At 50.4% G+C, this 21,327-nt stretch overlaps 8 protein-coding genes across 8 annotated transcripts; 3 read left to right on the top strand and 5 right to left on the bottom strand.

The window, feature by feature from the left end:
- Positions 1–1,914: 1,914 nt before the first annotated feature.
- On the bottom strand, positions 1,915–3,633 carry M438DRAFT_355316 (uncharacterized protein; the record flags this gene model as incomplete). Its single annotated transcript, XM_029907027.1, has 1 exon — positions 1,915–3,633. One exon carries the CDS (start codon positions 3,631–3,633, stop codon positions 1,915–1,917), a length of 1,719 nt encoding a protein of 572 aa, XP_029760569.1.
- A 1,076-nt stretch (positions 3,634–4,709) lies between these two features.
- Positions 4,710–9,195, top strand: M438DRAFT_318719 (uncharacterized protein). The gene is made up of 4 exons (XM_029902806.1): positions 4,710–6,416; positions 6,623–7,063; positions 7,115–8,030; positions 8,079–9,195. Exons 1-4 carry the CDS (start codon positions 4,904–4,906, stop codon positions 9,058–9,060), a joined length of 3,852 nt encoding a protein of 1,283 aa, XP_029760568.1. The 5' UTR covers positions 4,710–4,903; the 3' UTR covers positions 9,061–9,195.
- Positions 9,196–9,455: 260 nt separating this feature from the next.
- On the bottom strand, positions 9,456–10,451 carry M438DRAFT_397091 (uncharacterized protein). Its single transcript, XM_029909290.1, has one exon. The coding sequence runs from the start codon at positions 10,328–10,330 to the stop codon at positions 9,470–9,472; it is 861 nt and encodes a 286-aa protein (XP_029760567.1). The 5' UTR covers positions 10,331–10,451; the 3' UTR covers positions 9,456–9,469.
- Positions 10,452–10,855: 404 nt separating this feature from the next.
- Positions 10,856–13,167, bottom strand: M438DRAFT_345517 (DUF862-domain-containing protein). The gene has a single exon (XM_029905469.1). It carries the CDS (start codon positions 13,046–13,048, stop codon positions 11,021–11,023), a length of 2,028 nt encoding a protein of 675 aa, XP_029760566.1. The 5' UTR covers positions 13,049–13,167; the 3' UTR covers positions 10,856–11,020.
- Positions 13,168–14,114: 947 nt separating this feature from the next.
- On the top strand, positions 14,115–15,694 carry M438DRAFT_273494 (nucleoside phosphatase GDA1/CD39; the record flags this gene model as incomplete). The annotated part of the gene is made up of 2 exons (XM_029900642.1): positions 14,115–15,583; positions 15,637–15,694. 2 exons carry the CDS (start codon positions 14,115–14,117, stop codon positions 15,692–15,694), a joined length of 1,527 nt encoding a protein of 508 aa, XP_029760565.1.
- Positions 15,695–15,990: 296 nt separating this feature from the next.
- M438DRAFT_273238 (porphobilinogen deaminase) lies at positions 15,991–17,207 on the bottom strand (the record flags this gene model as incomplete). Its single annotated transcript, XM_029900618.1, has 2 exons — positions 15,991–16,880; positions 16,940–17,207. 2 exons carry the CDS (start codon positions 17,205–17,207, stop codon positions 15,991–15,993), a joined length of 1,158 nt encoding a protein of 385 aa, XP_029760564.1.
- A 425-nt stretch (positions 17,208–17,632) lies between these two features.
- Positions 17,633–19,380, top strand: M438DRAFT_345515 (uncharacterized protein). Its single transcript, XM_029905468.1, has 2 exons — positions 17,633–17,990; positions 18,040–19,380. Exons 1-2 carry the CDS (start codon positions 17,823–17,825, stop codon positions 19,219–19,221), a joined length of 1,350 nt encoding a protein of 449 aa, XP_029760563.1. The 5' UTR covers positions 17,633–17,822; the 3' UTR covers positions 19,222–19,380.
- Positions 19,381–19,520: 140 nt separating this feature from the next.
- M438DRAFT_345514 (P-loop containing nucleoside triphosphate hydrolase protein) lies at positions 19,521–20,553 on the bottom strand. Its single transcript, XM_029905467.1, has one exon. It carries the CDS (start codon positions 20,325–20,327, stop codon positions 19,635–19,637), a length of 693 nt encoding a protein of 230 aa, XP_029760562.1. The 5' UTR covers positions 20,328–20,553; the 3' UTR covers positions 19,521–19,634.
- Between the last annotated feature and the right edge of the window lie 774 nt (positions 20,554–21,327).

Here is a 21,327-nt window from a genome sequence, read left to right as displayed (position 1 = left end):
GAAGCCTAAGCTTATCAGCAAGAACCTCCATACCGGACCTGCCTACATAGCCAGTCTAAGAGAGCAAGAGCAGACCCGTCAGTACAGAGAGTCCAAGAAAAGAGGCAGAGGGGGTGGCTGCGCCGTGATGTGAGAATGCCTAGCCTCAGGAGGAATGGCCGCTGTGGGCTACACAAGGCATGAACGATGCGTTCGCAATAGTCTTTCGAGTTCCTTTGAAAATTTTCTTTCTTCTTTCTTCTTTTTTTCTTTTTTGAACTCTCATCATCGTCTCTTGACCTCTGTTGCCTCCTTCAATGACGAGTCCCTCAAGCTGAACAAAAACCTCTTCATGATTGTCACCGTGTTCATGTAAGGTGAAAGGATCAGTACTTCACTTCTGCAAGACACCCAGCTTTCAAAAGCTGCAGTCACCAATAAATAGCAGGATCACAGAGGCCGTACACATTACATGTCATGGGAAGACGCCCACTAAAGCAAAATAAAAAAACAATAAATTATCACCGTCAAGGATCGAACACACGACCAGCAAAAGGAGAAGGCCGCCGACGCTACTTCTCCCGATGCGTTAGCACAGGCTATTCCCCTCAGGCCAGACGTCCTTTGGACTCCGCTTTCTCCTGAGTAGGTGAAAGGGAGGCAACTTTTGATACCTATATAGCTAGACTTGGGTTGTGAGTGAGTTGATTTTTTGTTTTTGTCTTGTGGCTTCACTTATGTGTGTAGAGATCCTAGGATATTGTAGTCGTCACCTGGGCGATTGGGGGCTAGGAGCCAGAGTGTCTGGATTCCATACGTCCCGTCGAGTATGCTTTCGTACTCATTGCTTTCTTCTCGTTTAAGAAGCTCTCTCACCTAATGCTTCCACATCAACAAGACTCATCCTCTTTTCGCTACAAGCGCGTTGCGTGCTGGCGATCTTTCTATGAACGTCTTTGTGAAGATCGACGATAGGGTGTATAGTCGTGTTCATCTTCGCTGACTGTACCTAGGATCTATGCCTTGAAGGCGCTTAGATATGCTTGATAGTATTCTCTCGCTTGGGTTTTACTCTCATTGAAACGCTCACGATCCATGAGTCAGATACTATGCTCCTTCCTCATAGGCTTTCCAAAGCTGTTGGCGTTGCCGCTAGGTACTTCTCCCACCCCTCCAATGATATGTTTCGCAAACATACTCGGTGAGTCACCACATCACAAGACTGCTTACTAAGCAACAGCTCTAGCCACCAAGTATATAGAGCTCCCATCCTCCTAAGCTCTTTCTCTCGATTCATCGCAGTCACCTATGATGATCTTCAAGCCCGATTGTCGGTGCTGGTAAGGTTGACTTCGGTCAGCTTCTACCGGTATCGAAATCGTGGTGTTGTTGCTGAGGAGTCACTGCTTTGAGGGATGCCGACAAGATGGAGGTGGAGGGTGATGGGCGAGATGGAGTTATCATGTAGTTGCTTATGATGATCTCAAAGCTCGGGACGGGGGTGATTGCTGAGGAGTACTGCTGGTGTAGGTCGGGAAGGCGAGCGTAGTGCAGACCGTGGGTGAAGTAAGACTTGTTTCGCGATTGCCTATGCTACGAGCCACATAATCAATGCTGGTACTGCTGGTTGCAGTCAACTTTCATCGGTATTGTAACTTGGTAGCATCATTGAGGGACCGCGCTGCGAAAGTCGAGAAGATCGCGTGGTCGAAAGTGCACCTTTTCGCTTCTCCGAGGCAGGCTGTTGTCGGCGTAACAGTCGCTTTAACTTGTCAAGGGATGCGCCAGCTCAGCCATAGAGGCCGAGAAGGGGCGGTCGCGAGGCATGGGAGACTTATATGGACCGATGGCTTAAGTGCTGACTGAATTAGCCGTGCGAGGCAGACTCCCTAAGACAACTAAGCCAGATCAAAGATATTTTGCCATCGAAGAAGACTAAATGAAAGAGGACCGTACATCGTCGAGCAAACTATCGATGAGCTCCTCATTAAGCTCTGCAGGGGAACCCTCTTCAAACAGACATCCGTAGCGGGTAACCATGTGGTCGTTCTCTCCCTGCTCGTCAGGGTCCTCCATATCTTGTTTTTGTGCTTCCGCCCAGATCTTGAGCTCAATGCCTGCTTCTTTACACATTTGCTCACAACGACCTTGGGTAGCGGTCCATTCTTCAAGGCCTACATCTTCTTCTTCTTCTTCTTCTCTCGGATGTGTGGGCATCATAAACCCGGGGAACCATGCCGGGCGATCACTTCTCCACCGCTCAGGTACCATCATGAAATGTCCAATTCCAGCAAGTTCGATGTATCTGAGATTGGGAAGGTCTTTGTAGCCTTGATTGTCCACAAAAGGTGAGAGAGGCGCTATTACATCGTCTTCGCACCAGCGAAGAATCAAACTCTCGATGGAGGCAGGAAGTAAGTCTGAGAGAGTAGGCTCAGGGTCGTGCGTTCCAGGGATTGGAAAAAAGGGGTGATGGTTCATCTCCAATGACTTCAACTTCGTCAATCGACGAAGATCGAATAGGTTGTCGGGTAGGTTGCGGAATGATTTGCCGGGGATGATGAATTGCAACCGCTCGAGTGTACCGGAAACTTTTACTAATTCGTCAATGAAGCTTTGACTGACATCAACAAGCTCATCTGTATACTTCGAATAGAGAAGCTCCAAGGAGCGCAGATTGCTACAGCCTTCCATGATAGACCGCAACCCAAAACTTCCTATCTGCATGTTTTCAAGGTGTAAATCTCTCAAATTGTGCAAAGGGACATGTGGATGCGCATAATCTGGGTCGAGATCATACCAACATCCGTTAAGAGAGCAGGAAGTAAGCGTGGGTATAGTAATCATGCTCAGACACTGTGAAATGTCTACTATGGGAGCTCCTGTTCCATGCCGTAGGGTTATCTTCTCTAATCGTGGAAGTATCGATGAGGAGTGCGAGTGCTGGGCCGCATGGTATCGATAGCTGGGTACGCGACTGGGAGGCAGCCGCCCATCTGACACGAAAGAAACGTTGCCGAGAACTTGCCCGAACAGGCTATGCAAGTCCTGACCAAAGGTTGTGTGAGGTGTTTCAAGATCCAGTACCCTGAGATTGGGCACCAATGTCAATAACAAAGCAAGCTCCGCATTATCCGTACCCATTGCAAGATTGTGACGCCAGTCGTCGTGCCATTTACAATTTTCGGATTGAGGGTCCGGGCGAGCTATCTTGTAACTTGCGGCTACAAGAGCGTCCAGAAGGTCGTCGTCCCGGTAGACAATGCCATGATCGACTCCTGAGTTGTGGCCGGTTTCATCCTCTGAATCGGGCTGGATGGATGGAAGGAAAGTCAGCAGCCGAATGGAACGCATTTGACTTGCAAGGTCTGGCCGATCTAGCAAGGTGCGCAGCAACTGCTTCAGCCGCCTAGGTTGTATCATCTTCGGGTCAAGCCTGTTGACCTCGCTATTTGAGCTGATATCGTATGTCCTGGAGAAACAACGGTGTAGTACAGGCTGAGCGAATCTGCACATGGATCTTGATGCCAGACATAGGTTAGAGAGGGTTGTGACAGCAGCCTGCCAATCTTTGAGTTTCTCTCTCGGCGTATAAGATTCGGCAGACAATTGCTCTGCGATGCATACGATAACTTCGTTCGGAAGTGACAGCATGTTTCGCAATTTCAGAGCTTGGGCCAGTTCAGTTGAAATGCGATTGTAGTTGGTGACTGGTAGGTGTCTTGCAAGGAAGTCGTGACCTGCTTCGGCGGTGTCCTCAGGTTTTGTCGCCTATCACACGTGACCTCCGAAATTGGCCCTCGAATACTGGGAGTCCATGGTGCTCATATTGGTTATGCAAACATAACACGCCCGTGTTGTCAAAGATCTGTGGTGATGGCGTCTGTCGCTCGAGGCGGTGAGCGGCTGGTCCCTTGGATGTCCCTGCCTCAAAGTGCCAACAGTTCGACAGCTTGTGTATCTCATGTTTCTATTATTTTCATCAACACAACCCCAATCTACAACTAAATACAAATGTTGCATGCTGGCGCTATATTGTATATGAAACACGAGTCGATCCTTTGCCGACTTTGTCCCTCGTGCCGCCGGTCGTGCGAGGCGCCAAGTGCACGGGCACAAGTCAGACCGCACAGAGACAGCAAGAGACCATTGGACCACCCAGCAAAGTCATCGCACTTTTGTGTTCCGCAGAGAATGCGAGCGTAGAGACTGTGTCTCCCGAACATGCTTGGTGAAAGAGAGGATGTAGATGAAGGAAGAGGCTGATGCCGGCGGCACCATCCTTCTGCGGTCCAAGTTAATCAATTTACATGCGCCGTGCGGCCTGAAGATCCAGCCTCATGCAATCCTTCGAGTCGGGCAACTGTGGGTAAGAATGGTCGTGAGTCTTGCTTACGCTCGAAGTTTTGTCTCCTGTGGTCCCGTCACGGAGGAAATTGAGTGAAAACTCCTTCGCCCAGTGATGAATTCACCCCATCTCCATCCAGGAATGCCGGGCAGCACCTGCAATGTTCACAATCATGAGTTGGCGGACGCTGAAGCGAGTTCGAGACCATCGACGGTCACTCTATCGGCCAGTCATTCTCTACGAGAAACAACCGTTCAGCACGATGAGGTAGAGCCGTTCCTCGACGCAGACGATGAATCATCTCTGAGTGCGACCAAGAACACTGCTGTCACAATAACGGAGGCCTTGTCAATGCCACTTCAAAAAGCCGACTGGCTTCCAATGACTCTACGACTCCCATATCTGGCTTTTCTCATCGTCCTGTCGCTCGTGCTTGGAGTCGTAGTATCCGTCCTTACAGCCTTGTCTGCCCAACAGCACGGTTTGGGAAATGACAGAGATTCTCCAACCCTCTTCTTTGGTTGGCGCTTTTCTCCAACTTTGGTGGCTACCATATATGCACTCTTGGTTGGATCCATGCTCAACGATGTCCGAAGAACGGAAGTCTTCGCACGATTGTCTAGACCTGGAGGTGCCACTGCTGCTCATACACTCTGTTTTCCCGCAAGATCGTGGTTGCATGACCCTTTCGATGCCTTGAACAAGATTAAAAACAATGGGGTTCGCAGCCTAGCCTTGTTCTCGGCTTCCTTGGTCAACATACTGGTCCTTCTGGTAGTCTCTCCCCTATCTGCTGGTCTCTTGTCCCCGATCGATGTCACTATGTCCAAAGATACAGCTTTTCGTGGGTCTAGTTTGGCCCCTGATGCTGCTTGGCAGTCCGACACTTTTGATTCTGTCGTGTTCCGCACTATTGCAGGCTCAGTGCTCAACAAGTCTACGTCAGCATGGGTCAATCCTAAATCTGCGATGTTACCCTTTTGGCCATCTGATGCAATTGCTCCGTCCGGATCAAGTTTCGCTGCCGACTTTACTGCTCAGCAATGGAAGTCAGTCACTACCGTTTACAAGTCAGAACTCGATTGTGTACCCCTGCATCTGCACAATATTTCGTCGTATACCATCAAGATCGTAGGGGCGGGAAGCACTATCATGACGACTACAGAGCTCGGCACATCGGACGGATGTAATATCACCATAACGGAAGACGAAGAGTCCCTTGAGGGTTATCATGGCGGTTGGTTGCCAGAAAGTCCTCCAGATCCAACATCCTTCCTTGGACAGTTTGGTACTTGGATACACTCCGGAAACTGTAACAATCGCTCAACGATACTCGTCAAGTACCATGATGAAGATACTTTCTCTTTTAACGGCAGTATATGCGCAGGCAGATACTACTCAGCAGCAGTAAATGCTACGGTAGAGATCAACGAAGCATCGACCATGGTCAGTTTTGATGACAATGAATACAAGAGCAATCGCAAGCTACTGGACCCTAAGCAACATGATTTCCCACATCTAGAAGATACCTTCCTGAACTCAAACTGGTCGAACAAATTCTTCAGTACAGTGATCTTGGAGACTCCTGCATATACTGGCCCTCTTCTGGCCATAGCAGCTAGCCCTGACTATGACAACAATGTGGAAGTCATTCTGAACAGCGCAGTGCTCTTGGAAAGAGCGTCGAGGCTGCATCAACAGTATTTCGGAGAAATGTTGCTTCTTGCGCTTGCTTCAACAGCCACTGATCTTGATTTTGGTGAAGTTTTGGTTCAAGAGAGACGAATATTTGTGGTGTCAAGCATTGCAATTACGCTAGCAGCACTATTGTTGTTGTCCTCAGTCTGTGTTATGGTTGTTTTGTGCACTACCAGACTCAGACGACGCCCGCTGCATCTATCTCACGACCCAGGAAGTATTACCGCCGTTGCGTCCTTGATTGCTGGCGATAAGGTAGCCAGACAAGAGTTCGACGGCACCGACAAGTTGTCAAACGAAGACATGATTGCATTACTGGCGAAGCGCAGATTCGCAATCGAACATGGAGGACTGATAGCCACTGGCGACACAAAATTTCACCCTAAACATGGTAAGATAATCCTTTATATCAGGCTCTCGAGAACAGAATTCATCATAATGCAAAGTGTTTCTGGAGTACGGCGAGTTGTCTGAAGAGAGCTAGAGCTCTTGCAGGGTGGCTTGGTTTCACAGAATCACTACATGCACGCTGAAATCGAGATCGCAATTCTGTTGCAGTGACCTGTCATCAAAGTCCATGTTGCTGACACTTCACAGAACAACTTCCGTCAGATAATTCTGATCCTCGGCCAGTCATGATTCGTATCTGGATGGGCACTTTACTGCTGGCTATTCTCGCTGCTCTAATCGCCGTACTCGCGGTCTTGTACAACCTGTCACGCACAGGAAGACTCAGTCAAGCTCTCCTTGTGGATCAGCTGAACATCGATGTACTGGAGCTATCGACAACACTCACTCCGTTTTCTATCATACCGACACTTATTGCTGTAGCCGTGAAGTTGTGGTTCAGAGCCTCAGCTGAAACGTTCAAAAGGCTGCAGCCTTTTGTTTCTATTGCCGACTCACCATCGTCCACATCTGACTCAGTCTCGGCGGAATACGCTAATACTCCAATTGCATTGGCCTCCATCAAAGCTCTCAAACATTCGCACTGGATCCTTGCTCTGATAGGAGCTGGAGCATTCGTTACTGAAGCATGTAAGGTAACCCTTTCGTGATTCTTAGTTCGGGACTAACAATTACTCTCAGTCACGGTAGGCATGTCAGCTTTGTGGGATCGTGAGTTGCAAGATACCTCCCATACATTCAACTTGTCTCGCCAGCTGGAGATACGAAACTCACCGCAGCTTTTCCATCATCCTCGGGTACACACCGCTCTGTCAGCGAATGAGGCAGTACTCAAGTCAGTCTTTGACGCCTCGCTTCAAAACTGGCTTTATGGTGCTACCATCGAGCTCACGCAGTCCGCTTCAACGCCACCTTGGAGCAAAGATACCTGGAGTTTTGTACCTCTAGACAGCCAAGTCACGCAAGAAGCAGCATCTGGGCTCAATAGTACTGGTCGTAACATTACCTTCGAGACACCTGCAATCCGTGCTCGTCTTGAATGTTCAATTGTTGATTACGCATCCAACGAGTCGGCGTGGCTTGTCGAGACAGACTTCGGGAACAAAACGGCGTGGAACCGCACAAATGCCCCTGCTGGTCTTGACCATGGCTACTATCTGAATGATCTCGCTGCCAGAGGTCCAGGATTGAGGACGGTAGCATGTTGCGCCAATGAGACACAGCAAGGATTTGGAGACGCTGTGGTTGGATACTGGACGGATACTTCGTCAAGCACAATCCCGCTCTCGATGCAAGCCAAATGGATTGTTGGACGTCCTCTGAATGAATCGTATACCCAGAGTCCCACCGTGCATGGCGGCATAGTCTACGACAGGTGGATCTGGCCAGAAGCTCCGCAGATCGCAGCGATTGATTGTGCGCCGATTATTGAACAGGCAGAAGCTTCAATCATTGTCGATTTCGAGACGGGATTGGTTTACGACTATGAAATCTTGGGAGCTCCCCAGAATGCCACCAAGGCCTGGACTGACTTTTACTTCTATCACGGTGCAGATACCAGCCAAGCAGCACATTGGCAAGAAAATATCACCACTAGGTAAGCATGATTTTTCTGAGTTACATGAAATAATACTGATGGTTGTAGTTATGGTTACATATTCTGGGATTCTCTTCTGACAGCTTCGAATGCAGGAGCTCTTGTCAACAACAAATTGCTCTATTCAGCGCCAGAAGACCTTTCCGATGGCATCTTCAACTTCCGCGGACCAGGTCTGAACACCGATTTCATGTCATATTCCATGCTCGCCATGGCCAATAACAGCAAGGAGGCACTTTTGGACCCAAAAACTCTGATGGATTTCGCCAACAAGACATTCGGTATCTTCTTCAAACACTTTGCTTCGGAAGAAGTCAACAGTACCGCAGGTGGCCGCGTATACCAACCAATAGGAGAAAAATTACCTTCAGACCTGGGCCCCGTCACCTACGGAAGCAAAATCACAGCCAACCAAGGAGCACTAGCATTACAAAACACAATCACCCCCACGCCAAAGGACACACAAGCCAACCTCATCATACCAATCGAACAACTCATCATGTCACCCATCGCCTTCTTCTTGTCAATCTCCCTCTTGTCATTCCTCATCCTCACCACGATAATCATGTACTCTGTTAATCGCACTCGTTACAAAACACTACCTCGAGACGTCGACACACTAGCCAGTATGATCGCTTTCATCCACGGCAGCGAAAAACTCCTCGCTTGGTCGAGAGATTCTCAGCATTCGGGTGCTTGGTACAGATCTTGGACGTCGAAATCTCAGCCCGCACAGGACAGAGAGATGAAAGCTCAAATGGGCAACTTTTATGATCTTGAGGGGAGAGAGAGGTGGGGTATTGAGCTTGTTGGTACGATGAATCCGCGCCCTTGTCAGGCAGCGCGAAACGATAGCTCGGAGGTGGATATGCAAGAGGTTGGAGATAACTCGAAATCAGAGATGCAAGATGCTGACGACACGAATGCTGATGGTGGGGACAGTTCTGGAGTACGCTCTGCTTTGCTTGGGAGGTTTGATTGGGAGGTGCGGAGGAAGGGAGCCATACGGAGGAAGCCAGTGTCGGAGTAGAAGGTTGATGCTTTATACAGATGCTGAGATTGTGTCTCCTTCCTGACGATGTCAAGAGCCATGAACATTTGGAGAGTCAAAAGTTTAGTGTTCCATTGGACCCCTCTTTTCTTTTCTGCACACTAAATGAGGCTCGAAGTGATCGTTTAATTATCCACTTCGATGTCCGCACCTTCCCTGTTTACTCTGCTCCTCCTCGCTCCTTTCCGTCTGGCATCAGTTTGTTCTCATGCAAATGATCTCTTACGAGAGACTTGAAACACACAACAGGGCTGTTACACTATACGGCGCACTTGAGATAGGCACTGGACAAGAGATGTAGTATCATCATATCCTTGGACAAAAGAAAAGATGTAGTTAACGTGATCTTTGATATCTATTCGTCACCATCTATCCCATTACCAAACCCTCAGCGCTTAGCTCCAAAACACCCACACGCACAGTACTGATCATGAAACTTCATGTGCTGTCTCACAAACCATCCGGTGAACCATCTCTTCCTACAAGGTCTTTGTGGTCCAAACTCCGCTCTGCAAAGTACCTCTCCCTCATCAGCTTCTCCCTTTCGCCACACACTTCCCGTACCCCTTTTCCTGTTGTCGAGATATGCAAAGTCGCAATCGCAGTTGTGGAGTTTACGATGACTAGCTAGAGCACGAGTGGCGTTCTCGCAGTTATCCCGGATGTAAGTCATAGGATCTGCGTCCGGCTTTGAGAAATCATTGTTGGTGATGCGACGGCGCTTTTTCTTGTTTCCCTTGCTTGGAGGAAGGAGAGAAAGTGGTTGCATGGAGCAGACAAAGGAGATGGAAGGGCGGGTCGGGTCAGAGGCTACGCCGTGTTCGATGTGTGGTTGTTGGATGTTGTTTGATGATGGACGAAGGAGAAAATAGTAGTCGGATTTGCAGCGAGTGTTGTTGGTCGGATGTCTCAAGAGCGATGGCTGTCGTGTTGGTGGATGAGAGCAGTCTTCTGGTGGCTCCGGAGAGGTGGCACCGGAACTGTAGCCAGAGTCGCTCGGAGCGTAGTCTTCCAGAAGCATTTCCATGGCGCCATATGGCGGAGGTGCTTCTGCTACACGCTGCCTCTTGTTGCTGTTTCCATTTCTGAAGTTCCTGGGTAGTGTTGCGTAGTGTGGATATGGTTTTGCTTGGGGTGTGTCGTAGAACGTCATTCCTGAGTAGATATCATCGCTGAAAGACTCGGCATTTGAATAGTTCCATGAACTTGAGCGATTGTTGGCTTTGCTTGGACGCCTAGATGCCGACATGACTGAGTGTGTATGTCCTAAAAATGTGATGTGTGAACGAGTGGAAGGTTTACTGTGTAATGCGAAAGTTGGGCAATGAGACACGATGCTTAAATGTATCCCGACGAGCAAGAGTGATGAGAGCAAAGCAGCTTCTATCAAGCAGGGATGTCATAGTCTGACGTTACTGTAGCTTCCAGAGCTACCACCGGATACCTGGTTGCTCAATGCAGTCGTCAGGCAGGATGATCTGCCAGGGCCTGTTGTCTTGGGCACCAAGCATGAATTAACATGTCCTTCAGTCGTTGCCATGGAAGGTGATTGACAGAATAAAGATGCTACGCAAGGCTGAGATCGAGTTGACACGATGTTCGGGAAGCAGCGGTCAGGCCTCCGGGGCCGGGCTGTGGCAGGAGCGCTGGACGCCCTGAAACCTAAATAGTCAATCACCCTCGCAACGCAAGAAGAACCAAACATGCGTGAACTCGCGTTCACAGGTAACGGTATGTCCTTTTCGGTTGGTTATCTTGTAGATCTGAAGGTCGTCGGCAATTTCTGTCGTAAGAATTCGATTTATCGGAATCCGATGTTCTATCTCACATCACAATATGCAGCTCGATATTGTCGAGTACTTGGGCATTGTTACTCATTATTGCATCTATCGTAGGGTATCTATCGTGTATCAGTTGGGCTGCATCGCAGTTCAATGTTTCACCAATTCTTTCCCAGCAGCTGTTCACCGACTTCTGAGGCGACCTTCTCCAGATCTTTCACTCCCTTGAGCTTCAGAACAGCCGCCTTTGCATCCATCGCACTGCATAAATCGTGCAATTCTCCACCTTGAGGGGCGCAGTAAATGAGGTAAGCAAATGCGAAGACTGCTGTCTTTAGCATATCTGTGCCGGTAGTATCCTTCTTCTCCTCTCTATTCTCAAGCTCCGTGGTCATCATCTCCAGTAGACTAGCAGCCAATTCGACCTGCGATGACTCCTGCAGTGCTTCACGATTCTCTTCTCTTCGAAGGCGGTAAACCGTGGCTGCAATGTTGAAAGCAAGCGATGAAGCCGCAGCACGAACGGCTGGCTTGTCTGGCTCGGCAAGCAAGCTTGTTGTAGCTACCTGCACGAGCATTGAAGGTAGTCCGCTATTGCGGTCGTTGCTGAATGCCGACTTTGTGAAGAGATCCGAGGTGAACAGATTGCATGCCAACTGGATTGTGACAAGCCTGAGATTGTAAGGGCAAGTATCATCATTGATAAGAGTCAAAACATGGTTGATCAAGAATGTGAGAGTCTCTGAGTCTCCAGGGGCCGACTCTTCTGTGAACCAACCACTCACTCGCTGGTCAACAAGTGCACAGCGCAGTACGTCGTATGATGTGAACAAGGCGTCAGCTGGTAGTTGACTAGGTGATTGGCGTAACCATCGCGCAAAGGCAGGAAGATCCGGTAGACCGGGAAGGTCCGATGTATTAGAAGTACGAGACGAGATAAAGTTCTTCAATGCAACAACAGCCGGATCCTTTGCTTGATTGCCCATCTTTGCGAGCACCTTGTCGAGAGGAGGAATCTTCGAGTATGTGATAGGGCTGAGTCTTCCGAACTGTAGGGTAGGTACGCGGACTTGTAGATGAGGATGGGGAGGGAAAGCTTGCTGAAGAAGAGATTCAACATTTCCCTTCAACTGGGCAGGATTGGCTCCAGTCCATTCACTATCCTTTTTGCCATGCAGGAAAGTCATAAACGTCGGGGTTGCCCGAATCTGATACTTGGATGCAAGTGCCTGGGCTTCGTTGATGTCGATCTTGATGAAGGGAACCTGCGTATGCTCGGCTGCTAGAGAATCGTATGTCGGATAAGCCATCTTGCAAGGTCCACATGTAGATGAGGTGAAGAAGATGACAGCACACTTGTCCTTTGCACCAGCAAGGAGGTTGTCGACTGACGATAATTGCGTTACATTGTACACAGAACCGTGCACACCATCTGCTTTGGATGCGGCGCTGTCACGAACCTCGAGTTTCTTAGGATGCTTCTTTGGCGTCTGTTCCGATGTTTGGGAAGAAGCCTGAGTGTCGCCATTCTTTTGGTCGCCACCTGCAGCGCTGCGAACTTCAAGCTTCTTCGGCTTCTTCTTCGGCGGCGTCTGATCTGAGCCGTTCTGCTGCACTGCAGGTGGAGCAGAGCTGGAAGCAGGAGCGGCAGTGCTGTTCTGACTGCCCCGGTGAGCGTCGTCTCTCTGCTGCTTACGCTCGCGCTGAATCATAGGGTTGTTCTCCGGTGGTACAGCGGCTTGAGTAATGTGCCTCATCTCTGCATCAAGACGCTGCTTCATCATAGAGCCGAACGGAGTGTTGAGCACGGTCTCGGGCAAGGCAGTGATGTGGTCCGGAATGCCTTTCCCGACTAAAAACATGGCGAAATCATTGGAGAAGTTGTTGCAGTTATGCTTGAATAGATCATAGGACTCGGCCGTGTATGTCTCTTTTAAAGAGTCGAGGTACTCCAGAATGTCGTCCAATTCTAGTTCGGTCTTTCCCATTTTGGTTTTTTCCATAGGTTGGCCATGATGGGTGGAGCCGGGGTAGCAAGTCTGAACGCCAGCACCGTAGAAGTACTCGACGCCTCCAAACACCAGAGAAGTGTGGTAGACAGCATCAATGTGTATTCCCAGCAAACCTTGCGACATCATTCTCGCAAGTCCTTGACTCAGGTCATACACGTATAGTTCGACATCCATCGTGTCTGCGATTGGGAGAGTGTTTCGAGGGGGAATGTACTGATGCGAAAAGTGTATCGATGGGGTTTGCAAGTATCGAGCTCAAAGGTTATAAGGAGAGAGCCAGTTATGTAGTTTTATAAGAACAAAAGCGTGGAAAATGCTGGATGTTATTGGAACTTCTGGAAGTCTGCAGTGGCGGCGTCATCAGACAGGAGCCTGGCACGTCGGCCGGTTTTGGTCCGTGTCACCGACTAAACATCTCGCGATAGAAACAAGCAAAACCATCAGGAGGTATTCTGCATTGCGACAACTATTCAAATGTTGATGAGATCGTTTCCGAAATGATTGACGCGGGCGCCACATCGGTACGCAAGCAGGTCTTGCGAGGAACAACCTCCACTCAATCGCGACGGCTCTGCATCAAGTTTGGATATCTGAAAGCTATGCTACAAGAGCGATATATACGTCCAAGATCATTACACAAACCACACATGGTTCACTGAGCAAACAAAAGGCCTCCTGAGGAGAGTCAATCCAGACTCATGAGCAATCTGGCGGCGGACCAACGCAGGAGTGTTGAACTTGGCGGCGACGCCAGAGAAGGATCAGGGGTCTCAAGCCTTGCAAGGTCGACGATAGTGAAAAAGGGGAAGGCAGAATGGACGAAGAAAGGGAGGATATTGATGTATATTTTGGCTTTGCCCGCACAAAAGGTTTCAATCTTGAGAGACAACCTTGTCCGAAGCATCAACACGGTGCTGCAGGGAGAAAATTGGCAGACTTTCACCTCCTCCAAAAATAGTCGCATATCTGGCCAGAAAACAGTTGGAACATCCCCACAAAAACATCAGCGTGTACTGCTCCGAGTAGTCAGCAAAAGTTCCATATGTCGAAGAAGAGCGACGACGTCAAGCAACGACCCAGCCTCTGGTCCTATATCAGTTTTTCATCCTCGCCGCGGCGACGCACTTCGTTCTCGTCGCATTCCCGCACACAGAGCCAGTCGATACCCCTGGCTTCGTCCAACTACGACCCCTTCGCGCCTACAACAAAATCTAGTTCAATGCAGGAAAAGGCCGGCTGGATGAATCAAGGTCAGCGTATGCGGTACATCAAGACGGGTGGCATTGTTGCTCTCGTCTTGTTCGTACTCTACTACTTGTTGCCCGGCTCGACACCGTCAGTAGGAAAGTTCCCCGGCGGCGATGTTGCCTCAGACCCGTCTGTCGGCACTGCGAAATGCACCCGCTCATACTCGGCCAATAAGCCTTTGATCCAATACGCTCTCATGGTCGATGCCGGCAGCACTGGCTCGCGCATTCACGTCTACCGCTTCAACAACTGCGGTCCTACCCCCGAACTCGAGAATGAAGACTTTAAAATGACCGCTACAAAGGAAGGAGGCTCCGGGCTGAGCTCCTACGACTCGGACGCTGAGGGCGCCGCAAAGAGCTTGGATATGCTGCTTGAAGTCGCCATGAAGAACGTCCCCGACAAGTTGAAGGGCTGCACTCCGATTGCCGTCAAGGCCACGGCTGGTCTGCGCAAGCTCGGTCCTGAGAAGAGCAACGCCATTCTGAAGGCGGTGCGCAATCGTCTCGAGACCGTCTACCCCTTCCCCGTCGTCAGCGAGGCAAACGGTGGTGTCGAGGTCATGGATGGCAAGGACGAAGGTGTCTACGCCTGGATCACCACCAACTACCTCCTGGGCAAGATTGGTGGTCCTGATAAGAACCCCACTGCCGCTGTCTTCGACCTTGGTGGTGGTAGCACTCAGATCGTTTTCGAGCCCACTTTCGCTCAGGCCAAGGATGGTGGTATGCCCGAGCAGTTGGCTGAGGGTGACCACAAGTACAAGCTCTCTTTCGGCGGCCGCGACTTCACCCTGTACCAACACTCATACTTGGGCTACGGTCTTATGGCTGCCCGTGAAAACCTGCACAAGGTCGTCATTGACAATATGCACAAGGCAAACCCCGACTCCAATGCCTGGCTGAGCAAGCCCGTCCTGAATCCCTGCCTTATTCCAGGCACCACTCGTGAGGTCAAAGTTCCCCTCGGTGAGGGCCACGCTCTTGGCACATCTGTCACGGTTAACATGACTGGTCCTACTACTGGCTCTGCGCCTCAATGTCGCGCTATTGCCGAGCTGACTCTGAAGAAGGAAAAGAAGTGTACCATCTCTCCCTGTGCCTTCAACGGCGTTCACCAGCCATCGCTGTCCAAGACCTTTTCCCGAGAGGACGTTTACCTCTTTAGTTATTTCTACGACCGTGCCCAGCCTCTGGGTATGCCCGAGTCTTTCACACTTTCCGAGCTCAAGGATTTGACCGCTCGTGTCTGCGAGGGACCCAAGAGCGATTCCAAGGCTTGGGATGTGTTCAAGCCCATCGATGGCGCTATCAAGGAGCTCCAAGGCCGTCCCGAGACCTGCCTGGATTTGAACTTTATGGTAGCGCTTTTGCACACTGGATATGAGATGCCCATTGATCGCGAGGTCAAGATTGCCAAGAAGATCAAGGGCAATGAGTTGGGTTGGTGTTTGGGTGCCAGGTACGTTTCTCTCGATATCTCAAATCGTCTTACCAATATTGACATGTCTTTAGTCTTCCCCTTCTCAGCCAAGAAAGTGGATGGAAGTGCAAGATTAGCCAGGTCGCATAGACGAAGCAGCATGATTGCATTTTGGTTTTTTGGTTCGAGGCGTTGCTTACACTTTTCGGTTCATTGTACTCTACGACGATCAAGAAAACGGATAGATCTGGTGGGGTTTGACCTAGATTCTCGGAGCTCGCATGATCTTGTCATGCCTTACCTACTACACTCGCAAATACAGCGTGTTTCTCTTCTACTGTGTTATTTCTCTTCATCACGAAGACTCATGTCGGCATATGGGCATGTTTGGCTTCTTTACGGGTATCTCTAAATTTTGTGTGTTCTACGAATGCATCGCATCGCGTCTATGCGTCACCCTGCTCCTCGATGATCTTTCTGTTCAGGTTGATATCATGGAGGATATCCTCAGCGCCGAGCTCGACCAATTTCTTTGCGACATCCCAGCCAAACTCATCCGCCTCTTCTCTGTTAGTAATGCGTCTCTGCATCTCGGTCTCGACGTGCCTCTTGCCGTCCAGACTGACAACGATGGCGCGCATGATCAAGTTCTCGGTGAACTCGACGCCGCTCTCCTTGTGCTCGCCCTCGTCCTGAGTAGTGCGTCCAGTGACGGCAACACCGCTGAATTTGTCGTACTCGGCTGCGGGCTTTGCGCCGACACCAACACCCGTGCCGACAGTAGTGCCCAGTGAGGTCTTCTTACGCACCCACTCGGTTTCAACACCAATGGGTACACTGCAGCCACCCTCAAGAGTGCGCATCAGACTGCGCTCGGCAAGACAGGCACGGGTAGTCCACTCGTCACCGACAGCCGAGAGCAACTTCTTGACGTCCTCGTCGTCGGAGCGGACTTCAATGCCCAAAGCTCCTTGTCCCACTGCATGCAAGATGCCACCCGATGCACTATCGAGGTAGCTGGTGATGCGCTCAGACATACCCAGGCGGGTAAGACCTGCGGCGGCCAGGATAAGGGCAGTGTATTCGCCCTCAGGGTTGTCGAGTTTGGCGAGACGAGTACCGACGTTACCACGGACGTCTGCGAACTTCAGATTCGGGTATAGGCGCTTGAGTTGGGCGGAGCGGCGGACGGAGGAGGTGCCAATGACGGAACCTTCGGGCAGCTGGGCAAGGGATTTGTAGGGAAGAGTGGGCTTGACAACGAGGGCGTCGCGAGGGTCTTCGCGAGGGAAGATACATCCAATGCTCATTGAAGGAGGGAGCTGAGTGGGCATGTCTATGCTGTGTCAGTTTCAATTGCTCATGAACGAAGGCAGGGAGCTGAAATAGTTCTACCCTTCAAGCTGTGGACGATCAAGTCCAGATCGCCCTTCTCGAGCAGAGCTTCAAGCTCATGAGTCCAGAGGGCCTTTGCATTGAACTCGTGCAGAGCAGTGGTCTGGTTGTTGTCGCCCATGGTGCTCATGGCGTGGATCTCATACTTGCGATCCGGCCATGCTTTGCGCAGCTCCTTGCACACGATGTCAGTCTGCACTCTTGCGAGGACAGACTTGCGCGTGCCAATCTTGACCGGCCCTTGTGTAGATGTTGCTTCGGTTGCCATTTTTGGTTCTATGCTTGTGAGAAGCAATTCGATAATCTTCAATTTGTCTCGGTGACGTGCACGGCAGCACGGCGAAGCATTCGGCCCCGCCATCGGTGCTTGGGCCACCGCTAAACCGCCGGCCTGCCGAGGCTCGCTCCCCTGCCTTATGCATGTCCATGAAGTTGAAGGGTCGTCGGCAGCCTCGTTCTTGGATTTCGGACTGGCTTTGCATCCTTCTCGGGAATAAACAGAGTGGAAAAGATACGAGTCATCGTAGTCGCTGCCTGACGAAATGATCGCCTGCCGCAGCCAAAAAACACCCTTCAGCCTCACGCGGCAAGGCACCAGCAGCCTCAGAAGGATTTAGAGCCTTTTGCTTAGCCTCAATCTACCAGCAATCCGGCTTGGCTCAAAGAGCTTGGTTCGTTACCGTGTAATGGAGAAGTGAATATATAAAAGGAAGGTCCAATGTGACAACCGTTTCTTTGTGGTAACTTCCTTTCGACGGTGCAAGATTGAGGCTCCTCGTGGAAATTCGACACGCCTCATCTTCTCTTTCGTCGCCAATAACATCTTTACACATATCAGGTGTTTTGTTCCTCCCTCTGCAACAGTTCATCTCAAACAAACAGTATGGGCGACGTTCTGATCAACCTCGCGAACGAGGCCATGTGGCATTCGAGTAATCACACGAGCAACAACCCTGTCGACGATAGCAACAGCAGCATTGACTGGATCTGGGTCTTGAAGGGTCTTCTTCCCATGATCACTATCGCTCTCGGTTTTGCAACAAGATCTCTCGTAAGTACGTCTCTTTCCAGTTGATACGCAGGAAGCTGACGACACACAGATGGATCACTTCTTTCTGGTGATGACTACACTGGCCGAGGTCGAGAGCCCAATTCCTGGCGGCGTCAACTCAGACGACATGGGATCAGAGAAGTACGGCCTCCTTGAAGCAAGCAGCTACAAGGACAAGAAAGGGAGATCAGCCTTCTCCACCGAACCACACTACGTGACCTCGAGTCTCCGTGCAACCATTCGACTCCTGAGCGCCGAGGCAGGCGAGCTTAGCATGTTCAGAGGAATCGGTGCCAAGGTGTGCATCTACACCTTGATGATACCTGTGACCCTCGTGTGCGAATTTCTTGCATATCGTCTGCCATTCGTCAAAAGCAATAGCGTTGCTGGAAGCATCGCAGGTATCGCCGCTTCTCTCATCTCATGCCAGATGTGGGCTGGGCTTTTGCACATCATCATGTCGAAGCAACAGTTCAAATTTTGGTTCCGTCGTCTGCCCTTGTCCTGGTTCAGCGTTCTACGCCAGGTTTGGCTCGCTGTTTTGCTCAACTGTCTATCGGATGACATTGTCGAATGGGCCTTCGGTTACTTTGCTCCTCATACCGAGCCCGGGGCCCCTATGGTCAACAGTCCGAACCCAGGAGAGCCTAAGCAATTCCAAATGAGCCATGGCCCTATGGTCAAAATCGGTATTGCCATCCTTCTTTGGGCTTTCGTCAAATCCATGCTGCGCTCGCAGATCAAGCCCTTGATCAAGATGGCCGTCCTGAAGCCCATTCAAGCCATTGAGGGTCGCGTCTTGTCATCCATGCTCCCCGACGATGCAGATCCAATCATCCCTATTGACCGCAGCTTCCAAGGTCGCCCTCAATCTGGTGGTATCCTCCAGCAGCAGCCTCAACCCTTAAGCTTCATGGAAGCCGCTCGCACCATCAACAAGAAGACGTATCTCCGACTCCTCAAGCTTGAGATCAAAATGCACTTCATCAGCCAATTCGCTCAGTGGGCTTTCTGGACACTGCTCTTCGCCCAGGTCATCTACTTCATCGGCCCCAGCTCCGTCTGGCTTGTGTTGAAGCTGATCATGGGTACCCCGATAGTTGAGGCAGATCTAGAGCGCGTGCAGGGCAATGCAACCAGAGCATTCTTTGACAGAGTGATTGCCGATTCTGCCAACTACACCTCTCCTACATTTAATGTGACGTTCCCCTCTATCGAGTCTGGCATCTAGTCTACGAGCAGATACTGATGGCTCCAATCACTCACTCCACTGATTATTTGCAGAACTGAAAGCACTTATGCTCGCTGAAAAGTAGATTAGCTTTCAATCATCAATCGTTCCACTGTCCCATTTACGTTCACGTAGTTATCACTGTAGATATCTGTCAACACCATGATCGTCAAATGCATTCCATGGTACGACCGCTTGCTCCAAGAACACTTCTGTGCCTGCAGAAGTCGTTTGTCGTGAACAGAACCACGTAAAGTCTCAAAGACCCGACAACTTTATGGGCCGGTTTCCACTTTGGTCCGGAAGATAGGTATGCACTGTCGTTGTTCATGAACTAATCATATATCCCATTATGTAGTTTCCTTGATCCAAGCAAGCTCGATCTATCAAGCGACCCGACATCGATATTAACATTAATAGCTTGATCCTGTAGAGCCCCTTCGATCTATGCTCTTGATCGTCACATCTCTCGCCTTGCTCGTCCGATTGATAAACTCGGCGTTGAAGACATCATTCTCATCGTACCTCGTACAAGCGGCCTCGTAGTCCGTCTCGAACCCAGTATCCAGAAATCGCTTGATGACCCGTTGCCTGCCCACATCCGGATCGATCTCCACAAACCATCGCTCGTTGACCATGCTTGATATCCTCGCCCAGGGTAGATCTTCGCAGAGTAGATAGAGACCTTCGAAGATGACTATAGAGGCGTCACCTGCGACGTTCAATGCATGACTGTCGACATCCTCCACATGTAGCGCGAATGGTGATTTGATGTCGTTGGCCTCGGTGGTTTGTTTTTGTATTTGCTGGACGACATCCACAGCTGCCGCTCCCTTGAATGTCCATCCAGGGCTTTTCGGTAATATACTGCTGGTGTCGTTGTGTGAAGCTTGAGAACATCCGTCTATTGATATTACGGAGCATGAGACACCGCTTTGGTTGACAAGTTTGGCGACTTTGGAGGCGATTCGTCCTTTGCCTGATCCTGGTGGGCCACCGATGGCTATGAGAAGTCGTTTGTCTTGTTTCCTGGATGCATCTGGATCTGGTAGTTCCTGGTAGCAGGCCAAGGCACGCGTCGCCAGGTCGTGATAGCTTTGACCCATGTAGTAAACTGCCGAAGTGGTTTTGCTCTGCCGGGCGATGTCGGGTTGTACGTGAGGTATGTTTCTACAGCAGAGGGCCCCGAGGATGATCGAACACACACAAAGTGAAGAAAGAAAGATGAAACAAGAAGAAATCCAACGTTACCACAGCGAAAATACCCCAAATCTGACCGGCCCAGAGGCTCTTTTGTACGATTCCAAGAACAATGACGCCTCACGTTATTCTGGAGCGACCAGGAAATTGCAACCCTACTTATTTTCGCGATGCTCCAGTTTTCCCCATCTCGCCAAAGGCAGAGTGGGGTCCCCAAACCGGCAAACCCGGGCGCGATGACACCAAAGTATGCGACGGAAGATATCGTCCCACGACTGGTCGCTGGGCAGCGGCCCGACTACCGACCGAGAATGTGTCAGGCAACGTCGGCCTTTGTACTTTGGCTGTGGTCAGAGACAAACACATCTACGTGTGACGACGTGGTGGTCAGCAAAGGTGATGAGTTTCTGCTCGTACATCTTGTGTTGTGAAGACAGAGCAGCCTCGAGTCCTGACCAAGAGTGAGAGCTCTACCGCACGTCGAATGACGGTGGACTATGAAACGACTGCAACACCGCAAGAACAATGTTCCTTCCTCGGTCTGATTCTGGTAATTTTCTTCGGTCCGCCAAGCCGCCGCCAACACCCCGGAAGCGTGCCGTGTCACTGACCTCCTCGACCACGGCATCTGTCCTTCGTCAGAGGTTGCCTTTTGCCGAACACTGGAAGCCAACTCGAGGGACGAGAGATACACAAAGAACCACAGTGAATCGGGATCAACATCAGCCAAAAAGCTTAGCCAGTATTCAGGGTGACTGTGTACCGACTGCCGAAAGTATGTTCGATTCACTCCATGTCAAATGCCGGCGGGTGAGGTCTAGGTTCCGGCGGCAACTGCGATATCAGACAAGATGTAGTCGCGACTACCAGTTCTCGATGCGTTTGCACGGATTAGTTTGAACGTAG

Source organism: Aureobasidium pullulans (genome assembly GCF_000721785.1).
Source record: "Aureobasidium pullulans EXF-150 unplaced genomic scaffold scaffold_9, whole genome shotgun sequence".
In the NCBI taxonomy this organism is placed as follows: domain Eukaryota; kingdom Fungi; phylum Ascomycota; class Dothideomycetes; order Dothideales; family Saccotheciaceae; genus Aureobasidium; species Aureobasidium pullulans.
The sequence above is the reverse complement of the archived record's forward strand: the minus strand, read 5'-3'. Positions and strand labels throughout refer to the sequence as shown.